General features: G+C 46.6%; 1 protein-coding gene across 1 annotated transcript in view; it reads right to left on the bottom strand.

The window, feature by feature from the left end:
- Positions 1-15,582, bottom strand: part of Agbl1 (AGBL carboxypeptidase 1) — a 353,278-nt gene that overhangs the window by 85,780 nt on the left and 251,916 nt on the right. Inside the window, exon 22 of the mRNA XM_042698518.1 lies at positions 12,720-12,883. Coding sequence (XP_042554452.1) covers positions 12,720-12,883 — 164 coding nt within the window. The remainder of the gene's footprint in view (positions 1-12,719; positions 12,884-15,582) is intronic.

The following is a 15,582-nucleotide window of genomic DNA, read 5'->3' as shown; positions in this document are numbered from 1 at the left end:
CTTAACCAAGTTAAGCTGTAATGTGCACCTGGAATTCATCTGGGGAACGAGCTGGGGGGTGGGGGGGGGCAGGGAAGGAGGAGAGGCTCTTCCAGGCCTGCGTTCCCTTGGCTGGGCCAGAGAGAACACTCAGATCCCAGGCCTGGCCCGCCCTGAGCTTGCTGCCAGCCTGCCTGCCTCTTGGCAGACCAGAGAGGTAACAATGCAAACATGAATGCGTTGACTTGGATAAGTCACCGTAAGCCGAAACCTGAAACTGAATGTCAAAGACATCAGGTTTCTTAGGGATGTATAGAGTTTTCTGGAAAACAAGATGGAGAGACATTGGGGCGGGGTGCGGAGGGGGGCGCATAGAACCGAAGTCCCTGCCTGCATCCTTCCTGTGTCTTTGTGTTTCGACTGGCTGAACACTGCAGGTTCTGATATCTTCAAGCATGACAATGTTAGTGTTTCTCTTTTCAAAAGATGACCGCATACACAGGACTGTTTGATGGATAAATCGACTCTATGAAGCAGGTCACCAGCACGTCTGACACATAGATCACGGGTTCTAAATGTGGTCTAGGGAAAAAAAATGAGTGATACTAGAGCTGGATGAGTGGAAAGTACAAAAGATGAACCGAGAACATCCTGCCTTGCCAGAAAACACAAACTTCCTCAAAGAATGAGTGGGACATGGCAGTCCTATGAATGAATTTCTCCAAACGGAGGGAAACGTAAGCATCAGGATGAATACTGATCGTGATAGATTGTAACCAAAGGAAGAAAATGACCATGCAGGAGCTCACAGCCATCGTAAATAAATAAGTGCACGATTAAAGAGAATCAGAATAACAGACTCACTCTTTCTTACAATGGACCGCCAACCTATCAACATGGAGGAAAGAGGGAACTGAAAAATAACCACGTGGACTTTATTCCAATAACATTTGTTTCAGGCAAAAAGAAAATTGTGGATGCTGAAACTAGAAAGAGAAGTTGGGCACAGTGGCCCAAGGCTATAATCCTAGCTACTTGGGAGGCCGAAATCAAGGGATCATGGTTCAAGTCCTGCCAGCTCCCCCCCCCCCCCCACACACACACAAATCCTAAGACTTCATCTCGACCCACATGAAGACAGGTATGTAAAACGCAATAGATGAGTGCAACACAGCCCAGGCTAGCCCGGCTATGAAGTGAAACCCTATCTTGAAAATAACCAATCCAAAAAGCGGGGATGGGGTGGCTCAAGTGGTATAGCACCTGCTTAACAAATATGAGGCCCCGAGTTCAAACCCCACTACCACCAGAAAAAATAGAAATACTGCTAGGTGAATGTTTGGTGAAAACAGAACATATAGATTTTTTTTATTTCAAAGGGAAAATATATGTATTTTTTAGTATCTGACATTGGTTAGACACTACTCTTTTTGTCTGTATTAGTACATATTAATTCCACAAAGGGTTTACATTGACATATTTCCAGATATGTATAGAATGTGCTTTAATCACAAATACCCACTCTGCTGCTTTCTCTACTGCTCCCTGGCACTATTTGAAACAAGAAATCAAAGCTAACATCACCCATAGTGGTACAAATAAATATCATGTACCTCTTGATGGAAAATACCCAGGAACTCAGAACACTATTACCATGGACTCCTGCCTTAAGTGTACAACCTAACTTTAATCATAGGAAAACTAAAAATGCTAGGCATTCTCTAACATCTTTTTTTAAAAAAATAATAAAGGCCATGATCAAAGAACTTACTTGAACTTTTTGATTAAAGGAAAAGCGAGAGCTTTGACAACTAAATGAATGTTATTTTGACTGGATGCTAACACCCAAGATTTCTTTTTTCCCTTTTCCATAAAGGACACTTTTCTGGAACAACTGGAACGTTGAATAAGGTTTCAACACTATTTTTTACAGTATTACCACTGATTTTTTAAAAAATAATTATACTGTACTTAAAATACAAGAATGTCAGTGTTTATACTAGTCACTGATCTAGAAGGGAGCAAAGACACATTTGCCTGCCATTTATTCATAGATGACTCAGAAAATTGTGTGTGTGTGTCAGAAAGCATAAATGTCACCAATTATTAACATCTGAAGAGCCGTCCTGCAGGTATATGGATATCTGTATAGTTTTTTTAAGACTGAAATCATTTAAAGACACATTTCAAAATTAAAAAAAAAACCCACAGTGTGAAGGCTACGTCACTTGAGGATGATAATATAGTTATCTTCCTGCTTTTTATGCTTCAGTTCTTTGACCTTCCAAACTTCATTATTTTAAAAGAAAGTTGTAGAGTCCTCTAGTAAGATCTTAAAAAAACCACTGAGCTTCTGTCTCACCTTATTAAGAGAAGTCCACAAGGAGTCTAAATTACAGATGGAAAAAAATGAACTTATTAAAGAAATCTGTGATGTTTCAGCAGGGACCGGCCTACAACCTTCACAATATACTTCCAAATCCATTGTATCAGTGACGGGAGCTTCCCAGAGCGGCTCTCCGGGGCCTGCCCAGAGCATCAGGCTCCATGTGCAATTGCCTTCTTGAGGCGTCCTGGCTCGGGCTTCAGCAGTCGAGGGAGGGTGTGGGTCATCGGAGTGGGCCCGAGTTCCCTTCCCTGAGCAGTTCTGATGGTTCCCCTCTGTTGGTCCCGCTTATCTTGGTGCTGAAAATGACAACTGGCCCTACACACTAATAAGGGGGAGACATGGCCGAAGGGTCTATTATTTTCTCTCTCTGGATCATTTCTGGGAATCCTGTTGGGGATGGGGTGTGGTGAGCAGCCTGTAGTTCCTGGGTCATACTGGTCAAAGTCACAAAGAAAGGAACTTGAGGTCTAACTGAATCTTGCCGGAATTGGGGTACACTGTTTCACCACTGTGAACTTTGGTAGGCTTATTTAGACTTCACCGTCCTTATTGATTTACAAATAAAAACCACAAACGTGGCCACTAATTATTTAGGGGGTGTGTCTTGCGCTATGACAGGGAGTCTTCATTTTTCCTTCCCTGTCCCGTCGTCTCCTCATTTTCTTTCCTTGTCTTCCTCTGTCTCCAGTGCCACTGAGCCAAAAGGCGGCAGCAAATACCTGCCCTGTCTTGGCTTTCATCTAGAATAGTTCTTTCCCCAAAATGAGTGGCTGGGTTCAAGAACACCGTGGCATGTGCAGGAGACTGGAAGTTACCAAGAGTTACAACGCAGACGCATGGCTCCCTGTTCTTCTCAGCTCTCCCTGTGATCTTAGGGTGATGTTATCCTCCGACCAGCGCCTTCCTGGCCCTCAGTCTTATCTTTGTGAAGAGCCCGCTCCTTAAAGTCTCCTCAGCTGCCTGATTGGGCCTTTGCCTTATGCCAGGTTGTAAACTGCTTGAAGAGCAAGCCTGGAACCGCAGGGAGGCCTTGGCGGTGAGGGAGATAACCCAGCCCACACCCCTCGGAAGCCAGAAGGAGATAACCAGCAGTAAGGATGCTTCTGCTCTCGAGTGACAACTTTCTTATCACGATCCACTCATGCGACGTGGGGACACCAACAATGACAAAAACAGAACAAAACAACAACAAGACTGAGCTAGATTCTGCACATATACAATTGTGTGGAAAAGATGAATAGGTTCAGAGTTAACGGGCCATTTGTTATGGATTAGCAATAATGTTCCTTAATATTTTCTGCAATGGCCTCAGGGAAGGGAAAAGAGCCAACTGGCTGAACACGGTCAGCGGCCGCCACCAGTGACCCTGCCGAGGAACTTGGTGTCCGCGCTTGTATTTCCCCCCATAGATCTCACACCAATGGATTTTTACACCGTCTGAGACCTGCCTCGATTTCCTCCTGGTTCCAGCCATCTGGGAGCACTCTGACAAGGCTTTCCTGTAATCTGCCGAACGACACTCCCACGCTGGCCCCCTTTCTCCAGTCCAATTTTCTCCTCCCAGTCATTGGCCAGTGCAGAAAAACAAAGTATCGTTTTATTTTTACAGAATATGGCACTTGTGTTAAAATGATGCACTAATTCGGCGCCGAAGAATAATCATCACAAGTTGGGAGATTTCAAAAAAAAACCAAAAAACAAAAACACATGTTGAGAAGATAGCAAGGAAGGGAAGTGGGAGCCTGCGGCTCATCCAAGCTCACTGGTGCCCCCTGCAGTCTACTGAGAGACAGCAAGAATATTCTGGAATAGGCTTTGTGCGTGGCTTGCGCACCTCAGCCCCAGTGTTCATTTTCCTCCCCCGTTCTTCCTTTATCTTCTTTCTTGTTAATAGAGAAAATTATCCAGAACAAAAAAATAAAAATAAAAACATTCACAAGCGACTACTTAATATGGATTATTAGGTTTGTGTCTCTTACAGTTTTTGAAATAGATGTCTATACAAAAGATGCAGCAATACCTAATGCTTTAGTAACAATTCAGCTTAAAAAAAAAAAAAGTGGAACTCCGAAAGGAATAAATGGAGTTGTCTTATTGCCCGCAGTTTCATTGTATTGAGGTTCCTGCCCAGGGCGCCCCAATTCAGCACCCAGGCACTGGACAGCACCCTCCTAGCCAACATCTACACAGACCAGCTCACCCAACTGAAGGGAAATTAACAAAAGTGTGTAAGTGTGTGTGTGTGTGTGTGTGTGTGTGTTGACTAAGACCTCAGTTAGCCAGCACTTAAATCATCAACTATGAACTTCCAGTACCCCACCACAAACTACTCTTCTCTTTGTCACATGAATGGGGGTAAGATCCGTTTTCAATCCGATCTTAAAGTCCTTCCCACTCTTCAAAACCACCCCTGTCGGGGCTCCATCACATCCACAAAGGACTCAGGATTCTACCTTCGTTCAAAACTGAATGGGCTACTCATTCCAAGTGAGGGGAAAATAAATGGCTCATATGCTAGGTGATGATTTATGACGCATTTACATGTGTCCTTTACCATTGGTACAGAGCCTGAGTGTGGAATTACGCCAGGAGTAACACACACTCTCCTGACTATCCTGCAAACTCTTTCCCCAAATTACACGGGCCTGAAGTCAGGAAGCACTGTTCGCTACAGTTTAATTTTCTTACCCTTAGGTGTGCAGCAATCCCTTGGTTTCATTTGTATTTTTGGAGCACAGAGATGAATTACAATATGTGATATTTTGTGCAAAGCAGAAGGAAGTCCTTGCCTATCCTATTGTAGGATTTGTTTCCACCGAAAGCCTCGGCATGGTCATGAGAACTCTGAGAGGAGTCTCACGTCCCGGGCTTTACTGAACTCATGCCAAGTGTAAGCCTCTGTGCACGTCTAAGGTGGCGTGCACCTGCCCTGGGCTCTGCCATTTCTCCCTGTCCAGCTTCATCTTTCTGGTGTCCTCTGTCAATTCGCTCTGTAAATACATTCCGGCATATACACAGTCTCCTCATTATGTGTTGTTGTGTTACGTTACACGGGAAAACAATAAACATTGTTTCTATAGTTACAGCTAAGCATTTAAATATACATACTCATATATGCACATTTATATATATACAAACACACTCAAGCACACTTTGTTGAAACACATCATTGAATGGGATTTACAGTAGATCTGTAGGTATAAATCTCTATCTAGGTTTTATTTTTATTTATTTATTGTTGGTCATGGGACCTGAATTCTGGGCCTGGGCGCTGTCCCTTAGCCCTTCAGCTCAAGGCTAGTGCTCTACCAGTTGAGCCATGGTGCCACTTCTGGCTTTTTCTGTTTATGTGGTATTGAGGAATGGAATCCAGGGCCTCGTACATGCAAGGCAAGCACTCCACTACTGAGCCACCTTCCCAGCCCCTGTCCAGGTTTTATAGATATTCACTCATCAGTATACTTTGATACTATTCCTCCAAGTAAACACAATGGCACTAAATTGTACTATTTTCACCCCACATATATGTATGTATGTATATGCTAGATGGGAGTAATCACAATTCTGGGAGTAATCACATATATGTATGTGGTGAAGGTTTATGTGTTTTGCTGACTGGTTACCTCCTATGCATCAGGCACTGCTCTTGGAAGCGGGGATTGCATCTTATTAAACAAGGCCAGTAAATTGCTTTCTCTGATGAATCATATGTTCTAGCCGGATGGAGGAGATGGACAGGATGAAATTACAGACGTTACAGTAGTAGGGTAGAGGAGAGGAATTCCACTTCAGGCGAGGTGGTGGTGGAAGGTCTTGCTGAGAGGGTGAGATTTGAGCTGAGATGGGGACATGCAAGCTGGGGTAGGATGTCAGAGAGGAGCCAGCTCTGAGTCTGTGGGTCAGGAATGAGGATCGGGAGGAAGGAACACAGCCGGTATCATAAAATAAAAAACGGTCAGGACTGACCCGTGTCCGGCCGGCAGAGGAACGGAACTAGAGTGGACGCCCAGTGGGCAATCTCCTCCACAATTCTTCCACCTGGCCGTCAGCCTCGCAGGGAAGTACGGTCACGTGAGAAGCGGGGACAAATCTCAGGATCGTCTCGCACCGTGAAAAAAGACACTGGAGACAGAGGAGGGCAGGGGAAGAATGCTAGATGGGAATAATCACAAGTCTGATTTTCTGAGGGAGAGGAGAGGAGAGGGAGGGAGGGAGGGAGAGATCCCCAAACTCATATGCTAAATATGTGCAGTTGAGTATACGTGAGTCGCACCTCACGGGAGCAGTAATCAAACCAGGCTTGTTTGATCTCACGGGGGACTCCTGGGGGCTTCTGGGAGGTGGCTCCCTCTTCAAAAGCAGTTACTAAGTCTTTCTTCCCAATTCCTTACAGGTGTCCACAGTGCTAGCGCCACACCCATCCACCCATGGCTGCGGGAGCACATCTCTTTCCTCGGTGTTGGGCAAGAAACAGTATTTGCCCAAGCCCAGTCTGCAAACACCTCTCCTCAAAGATCTTGACTAGGCGTTAAGAGACCTGCGTTTGCATACTGCTTCGGAACGGCATTTTAATGGGCTAGTTTGAAAACGTGGGCTAAGCTTAAGAAAACTTAATTTCTCCCTTTGACCTCTATTCCTTTTAGTTACATTTCTTCTATTCTTTCTTCTCCCTCCTTTTTTTTTTCCTTCCCCCCATAGGCCTCCTTCCTCTTCATCTCCTTCTCTCTCCTTTCCTCCTCTTCTTCCTCCTCCTGCTCCATTTAAATATTATCTCTTGTATTGCCATGCAGGGATTGAACTCAGGCTCTCCCATTATACTGCTAGCTGAGTGCTATTCTTTAGGCGGTAAAGAACAATGGAATGGCAGGAGTCAGGGAAGATCTTGTTGGTGCAACCGTCACCTACAGTATTAAGGAAGTCTTTCCTTTAGCTGCATTTGTGCATGGAATTCAACTAGCTATGCTTTTCATTTCTGTAGCGAGGGCTTCGATATATTCCGGCTTCTTTGAGAAATCTGGTATTCCTGGCCCTATTCTCATTTATGCCGACAAAAAATGCTAGAAGCTTAAGGGAAGATAGGGACACTGCTACCCGTGGAGCTAGTAAGAACTTTGCTATGGAATGTAAGAGAAACTCGGCTAGGAAATGGTTTATACATCCCGAGAAAGAACTGTACCGACCTGGCTGCCCTACTAGTTTCTGACTTTCTTTTCATTGTCGGAGTTTCTGTCCCCAGAACCCTCAGTCAGACACCATAAATAGAAACAGGAATACCTGAAAACTGTGCAGAATTATTCTAACCATTATTTGTGTGTATGTGTGGAATGCAAGATAAGTGCAGATGTGAGGATGAGCCACACGACTCGTGGAAACTTGGGGAACAAACTCAGCCTCGGCTTTGCCCTTCTAAGGCTCACACTTCTGTTTCGAGGCCACGGATGTTGCTATGTGCAAGCGATGATTTATTTTTTTTCTTAAAATTGCTCGTGACTGAAGTATTCTATAGGACAGCATCTGTAATAATTGGCTCCTTTCTTTCTGGCTCCCTGAGTTTCCAGTTAGATTCTGTCAGGGGTGGGGGCAGAAGAGAGGCCACCCTAATTCCTGGTGGGATTGTGGGGGCGTTTGTGGCAGGTAGGGGGGTACAGAATACCAAGGAGGGTCTTAACCGCTTCCAGATTAGTCTGCTACTCATGACCATAGGAGACAAAGGAAGCGGGAGAATCTTCCAGAAACTCTCCAGCAGTCCCTGCAGCCTGTCCTGCCTGTGGGCCGGCTCTTGGGAACTGCCCACTTTGGGTACTGACAGTCACTGAATAGAACATCCTTTCCCGTGACTTAGCAAGACTCTAACCCCGCTTTGTGCACTGACACTTAGAATTCATAAAGAAAAACCAGAAACGGGATGCTAACAGGTACGGACCAGTCGACCACAAGAGATCGGATGATTTTAGAAAACCACATCTACCGTACAAATGGGCCCAAGCGGTGGAGCGCTCTGGTTCTAGGTTCTGGCTGCTGTGGTTGAGAGTCCAGCTTTTCCCTTACTATGTGTGTGTAGACATAGATAGATCATATATACATACATGTACATATATATACATATATGGATATATATATATATATATATCCTTTATGCTTCAGTTTCATCTCTGTAACATGGGGGGGGCACAGCAAATATCTTCCTTTCACATTATCTGAGGGGACTGAGAAACCCGTGTGTGACTATTAAACTTTTCTTTTCAGCATAGGCTCAGTAGTCAGTAGACAGCAGCCATTAGTATCCAAGCAATCAGCTGACTCCTTCTTATGCAGCCAGTGTACCTAGTTCTCAGGGGTCTGTGTCCCCACATAATGAGGGACATTTGCACACCACCCTCCAACCACAAGGAGCCCATTCAACTCTCCCTTTGCAAAAGCCGGACCAGGCTTTCCCCAGGCAAAGCTCCCCGCGGCTGGTATGGGGTAGGTCCTTTGCTTAGAAGGAGACGACCAGATCAAAGGAATTTGAGATTTCCCCGGGTTATCCCGAAATGATTAATACATGGACGTGGGCAGCAATTAAGTTCAGTCCACTGGCTTGACTTGGAGCCTGGAGTACTCTGCGGATGGAAAAGCTGGGATGCAGGAATTCATCTGCATGCCTGCTTCCTGATCGTTGAGGAGATTGTACTAAAGTGGATCTCTGGATTTAAAGCAGTCAGCTATGTGGCAAAGAACACTGCATGGATCATTTTCCACGGCTTAATTTTCACACTTCATATGAGGAACGGTTGAATGGATAGAAGTTTAGAATACTTGGTAATGTGCTGTGGGGGGGTGCGGGGGAGGAAGGAGATAGATGAGTCCGCTGGTCTGGTTCAAATTACTACTCAATCCTATCGTGGCAACGTGTAACAAGTTACGTCGTGGTTTTACTCATCTATATAAAAGCAGTTAAGAATGAAGATGCTAGCAACAGCGACTTTCTAAGGCTGTGTTTGTGGTAATGCACGGGAAATCTTCCTCACCCATCCAGGTCCTTTGACATCCTATGACCACGATGACAACGCTGTAGTGTATTTGTTTTCGTGGCTCATGGGCAAAGCAGGAGCGGGGAGCATTTCTCACTCAACACCACATAAGGAAGTGATGGAAGGCAAGCCGTTCCACACATTACTGGCGCTAACTGGGGTTCCATTGCCCTGCGGTTCTGATGCAATCTTAGCTTAGGCCACGCCGTCTCCATTTTCTAATAGGCTCGTCTCACGCCATGGATAGAATGGCCAAGGCTGAGAGGAGCTATCACACAGCTGAAGGTTTCCTTTCGTCCTGAGGCAAGCCTACTTTAGTTCTGAGCTATCAGCCTGGAGGAACTAACATGGGCCCATGTCTGTTCTCCAGAAACGACAACAGTACAAATCAAGGCTCCCATTAAGAACATTGAAACCCTCTCCCCCTTCCCCTCTCCCCCGTAAAGGCTCACTTTGTTCTAGATTCTGCCTCTGATATCCCTCCTGGCCATGCTATTTCCCTCAAGTCTGGAACAGCCCGTTCTAAACATAACTCATTTTCCTTCTTCTCTCATTTTCTGTCTCCTTATTATTCATTTGTAACTCCTTCTGTCGACTACGAACTGTTACACTCTGCCCCGTTATCTTTCCACGGTGATCAAGAGAAAAAAAAAGATGCAATGTTTGTGCTAGCAGATAGAAGCTGTGCGCCACTTAGCTGAATTCTCAACTGCTTTGCCTTTTGTATCTTGAATTCAAGGTCACAATCCTTCAACCCAGGCTGGGCTGTGAGGATGCAGGCCTACAGCCTTGAGGAAGAACTCGGGGTGAGAGAGCTGCAGGCAAATGTAGACACTTCATTCAAAACAGAGAAATCTAAGCGTAAACAAGGTAAGCGACTTCCCCCAGAGACTCAGTGACTGCTCTCCACAGGAAGGCCTTGAAGCAGAACCAAGGTTGCTCCTCCGATCTGAGCTCTGGTCCTGGCATGTCAACTGTGCTGGGATTATTTCCTGTCCACATTTCTTTACCCTGCTAGGTTTTTGTCTTTCCTAAGAGGCACATGATATTCTAGGCCTGGGTGTTTGGCTAAGGGTAAAAAAAAAAAAGTCTATGAAAACATAAAAGCCACCTCCTCCTTCTGCAGTAGAATCATAGATGCGCAGGATCTTACAAATAAGAAGAATCCAAAGTTTGTAGTATTAATTCTAGTCCCGTAAGAATCTCCTAGTTTGAGTAGCATGACTGACTGCTTCTGTGCAGGACCTTCTTTCCCTTCCTGGCTCTCTCCCTGCCTCCCATCTCTTCCTTCTTCCCTCTTTCTCTCTTCCCTCTCACTTTCTTTTCCTCCCTCCCTCCCCGGCCCCTTGGCTCTTGGTTTGTAGCTCTGAGTCATTCCCAGGGGCCAATGCTTTCTCACAGACAGGCATTTGAGTCTGGAGACTCAAATATCACATCCTTGACTTCCTCTCAAGCAGAGCTTTGAAAAAGAGGCCATTTCACCCATCAACTCTTTTTGGGAAATGAAGAAACGAATCTTTCTGAAGGGCAGCAGAAGCCCTGTGGAATCTGGGAAAAGGAAAGAGGAGGGGATGACAGCAAAGACCCCTTTAAAAGGTACAGGGCTGAGTTGACAAATACTAGTCAAACCTTCGGTATATATAATAAGAACCCTGTTGCTAAGTAAATCCCTACGATTTGATCTTATTCATTATTGACTTAATTCTATGCATCAGAACAAATCAATCAGTACCCAGGTAATACCTGCCACTGGTCCCAAACCAACACATTTATTAATTTCCCAAAATCTATCATCCTTTAAAGAGTATCGATTTATTAGCCGGACTACTTTCGAGTCAAGACATCTTGAGGGGAGGGCACATTTTATTTTAACGTCCTATCATGTATCAATGGGGAGGGGGAAATATCTTTGAACAGGAACCAAAGTCTCTTTGGACCCGCTGCTTCACAGGGGGAAAGTATATAATAACACACGTTTGGGTGAGAATGCATATTTTCTCTCCTGCTGCCCTCCACCAGACCCCATGACTCCAAAATGGACTTCAGAGCTCTTTCCAACTGTCCAATTAGCCTCCCACCCTCTGGATCCTACTTGTAAGTTGTAGAATCAACCTCTCGCCTCAGTATCCACACCTAACCAATGAGCAGCTGCCGCTGCTAGGGTGCAGGGTAGGGCAGGCAAAGCTATCTTTTTTTTTAATGCTAACTCACATGGAAGCATCCGTACTGGAAGTCTGACACCAAGTTCTTGAGACTTGAATTAGAAAAGACATGTCTTTGATAGGCTGCCTCTTGTTCCAGTTTACAGGCAACTAAACCTCACTGCACTAGATCAAACAGACGGGCGCAATCAATTCCAAGGAAGCAAGCAATGCCAGTGGGCACCCGAGGAGAGAAGAGGAGGAAAAAGGAAGAGAGAGAGAGAACTCAGCTGTGACGGCAACCCGAGATAGCACAGCTGAGGACGAGGTGAAAGGCATGTTGGAATTATACATGCCGGCAGGCGGAGCAGCTTCCTGTCGGGGGCAAGGTCGAACCCCGTCCCCCCAGATGAGGTCAAACAAAGCAAGCGTTGGTGGGTCCTGAGGGCGGGGAAAGGATCCAGGGCCAGATGCGAAGACCCAGGAGCAGCCTCAAAGGGGGAAAGGGGTCTGGACGTGCTTGCTTCTGTAGTCTGATCTCTGGTCTGGTGTGTGCTGAGCACGGTAATTACAGCATTTAGGTAATTAAGTCTCTGAGACTCTGGAACCTTCCAGAGCGGTCTCTGTGTAGGCTGCCAGATCTTTCTAGGTTTGGCTGGCACGGTTGGGAGGAAGTTATCTGAACAGTAGACTAACGTTAGCAGGAGGAAAAAAAAAAACAATAGGAAAAAAAAAGTGAGTTAGATGTAAGATGGCCCTTCATCTTCCCCAGGTCTCTGCTGTCCGCTCTTTCCCTGCCTCCTGAGTCCGGCTCTCAGGGCCGAAGGTTAACCATGTGCATGGGGGGTGGGCAGGGGAAGAGGGCACCCCCTCAACTTGGAGAAGGGGAGGGAAACGTGTCAGATGGCTTTTGCTTTTTAAGTCCAGTCGTGGCGCAGAGACGATAGTGCTGTGCGTGCCGACCTACATCCAGCAGGTGTGTGCCTGCAGAGGTGTGCGCGTGTTACCCAGGGGCATCGTCTTTATCGTGAGCCGGGGGGTGCTAGTCGTAGGTATTCGTGAGTACGTGGGGTTTGCCAGGCCCGTCCTGCGGCCGGCGTTCCACGGAGCGCAGTGGGACCGTCTGCTTCTGACGGTCGTCCTCGCGTGCGGATCCCGAGGGGTCCAAGGCCCTGGCGTCCCCCAAGAGCGTCTTACCTCTGAAGGTGCTGGTCCAGTGCGTCCTCCTCGCCGTTCAGCAGCGCGGCGGCCCGGGCCAGGAGCTGATGACTGCAGCTGACGGACTTGAGCTCCAAGATGAGGAGGCCCAAGCAGAACATGGCTCCCATCTCCTGGAGTTCGCTGGTTCCAAACTGCAGACCCTGCCAGGCAACAAAGCCCACGGTGACTACGTGATGGGAACCGAGGTGGGGGGCAGGGGGTGATTTCCCACTGGGAGGCAGCACCTGCAGACCCCTGCCTATGGCAACCACTGAGAACTAAGGGGACTCGTCAGTCACGGTCACATACTTTGTGGATGGGTGGCCCTCGGTCTGTGCAGGCCAGGGAACCTAGTAAGATGAATGAGCAGGGATGGAAGCAAGACCAAGACACCTCCTGTCATGGCACACTAAGCCTCCACGTTCCTTTCCTTCCCTATCTATCTGTCTGTCTGTCTATCTTTTTGTGCCTGTCCTGGGGTTTGAACTCAGGGCCTGGGCAATGCCCCTGAGCTTTATTGCTCAAGGTTAGCGCTCTACCACTTGACCCACAGCTCCACTTCCAGCTTGTTTGGGGAAGTTCATTGGAGCAAAGAGTCTCATGGACTTTCCTGCCCGGTCAGATTTCAAACTGTGATCCTCAGATCCCAGCCTCCTGTGTAGCTAGGATGAGCGGCGAGAGCCACCAGCGCCCAGCATTCGAGGCATATCTTTAAAACATTCTTTTTTATCTCTTCCTCATAAACATGCTTAATGTGACAGGATTCAGACAAGATCAGAGGTTGTGTTTTTAAATCGTTGTATTTTGCCTAAATAAAAAGTAATTGATAATGGATTATTATTGTTGTTGCTGCTGCTGCTGTTGTTTTATTGTGGATACTGAAGGTTGGAAGTCATTGCCAGGCATGCTCAGCTTGCTTGCTAGGCTGGTGCTCTAACTCTTGAGACATACCTCCTGAAATGCCATTTGCTAGCTATTTTGGAGATGGATTCTCATGGACTTTTCTGCTTGGGCTGACTTCAAACCTTTGTCTCCTAGATCTCAGTCTCCAGAGTAGCTAGGATTACAGGCATGAGCCACTGATGCCCAATTGTAGTATTTTCTACAACAATATTATGTTACACAATTTAGTAATATAGGTCATCACAATTTGCTGTCCTTTTAAAATAAAATTAAGGATTTGACTCTTCCTCCCATGAAGAAATGAGTATTTGATATGATGGACACCGTTAGCTTATTTTGAGCGTGACACATTGAACATATGCATAAACACACCACAGGTTATCCCATACACGTATACCATTTTAAAACAGAGGCTGTCACATGCAAAGAGTAATGATGTACTGGAGAGGACACGCAGGACAGGAACGGGGCAGTCAGCATTTTTAACGATGGGTCCCAAAACAGCCCAAGGAGAAACCGAGCTGCCAAGTGGGCAAGTCCTGAGCCTCTCTAGGTAAACGCAGGAAGTCCTCTGACTTATCTCAGCTGCTGGAAAATTGGATTTTTTTTTCCCCCTGCATGTTTTGACACCTGTTTCCTACAGAAAGGAGACGTTACTTCAGAGTGGAGTGGAGGGAAGAGGCTGCCTGTACAAACAGCCGCGTCGCAGGGGGAAAGACAGCTGTTGAGCAAATTGTTTTCTTCCTAAGTCAATAGAAAAGATGGCTTTTTAAAGCGAGAGGAAAAAAAAAGTCCCAGAGTCTCTTCTTCCCACGTGTTCAAGCGCCGAGGTCTCCTTCTTCTCCCCCAGCCCTCTTCACGAGGCCCCTCCGGCTGCACCGAGGGTTGGTTGGCTTGGTGAGGAGGCAGGGGAGGCGCTGGGGCAGGAGGCGGCCGGCCAGGGAGGATGTGGGCAGAGGGTCTGTCGCGCACGCTGGGGTAGCACCCAGGCCTTGTAACACACTGGAAACCCAGGGCGCAGCAGAGCCCAGAACAGGACAGCTCCCAGGGGAAATCAAGCGCATACCGCGTGCCCCATGGATGGGCTGCAGGTCAGTGAAAGGAATGGCGTCTTTACAATGTAAAAATAGCTTCATATCCCTCAAGTCGGTCCGCTTATTGCAGGCGGTGTTCAGTGTCGTAAAACACCAGTCGAGAAAAACCTCCAGGGGCACTTGTGTGCTTTATCATCTGTGGGATGTGAGTACCTCCTTTTCCTTTATTTTGCCCATCTTTCCATTCATTTCTCTTACTCCTCTATGGTCTTGGAAGAAGGAGAGAATGCAGTCAAAAAATCCAGTGTCGATCCGACAGGGAGAGAAGGGGCGGGCGGGGAGGGCAGAGAGGGGTCAGCAAGCTGGAAGGGGTGACCTTGACCAAGATATAGTGTACTCATAAACTGCTTCGTTGAATGACAGCTCCTTTGTACAACTGCTTGAAGATGATTTAATATTTTTTAATAAATAAGAAAGAAAACATGAGCCGGGCGCCGGTGGCTCATGCCTGTCATCCTAGCTACTCAGGAGGCTGAGATCTGAGGATCATGGTTCTAAGCCAGCTTGGGCAGGAAAGTCTGTGAGACTCTGATCTCCAATAAACCACTCAGAAAAACGGGAAGTGGCGCTGTGGCTCAAGTGGTAGAGCGCTCACCTTGAGCTGAAGAGCGGAGGGACAGTGCCCAGGCCCAGAGTTCAGGCCCCATGACTTAGGAAGAAAGAAAGAAAATATTTGTTTATACGAAAGATCTCTTCTCTGGTGCAATGCCTACAGTAGAAGTACAACCCCCGGGCCAAAGTCAGGGAACATCTTTTCCTTCTTCTGTGTTATATTCCCATCGTCCCTGCCCGAGCAGTGGATGAGTCATGGGGGAATAAGGAAGTCATAAGTGGATGGGTTCCAAGATGCGTATCTTATTTGC

This window comes from Dipodomys spectabilis, unplaced genomic scaffold (genome assembly GCF_019054845.1).
Source record: "Dipodomys spectabilis isolate Male_0828 unplaced genomic scaffold, ASM1905484v1 ptg000233l, whole genome shotgun sequence".
Taxonomy (NCBI): domain Eukaryota; kingdom Metazoa; phylum Chordata; class Mammalia; order Rodentia; family Heteromyidae; genus Dipodomys; species Dipodomys spectabilis.
The sequence above is the reverse complement of the archived record's forward strand: the minus strand, read 5'-3'. Positions and strand labels throughout refer to the sequence as shown.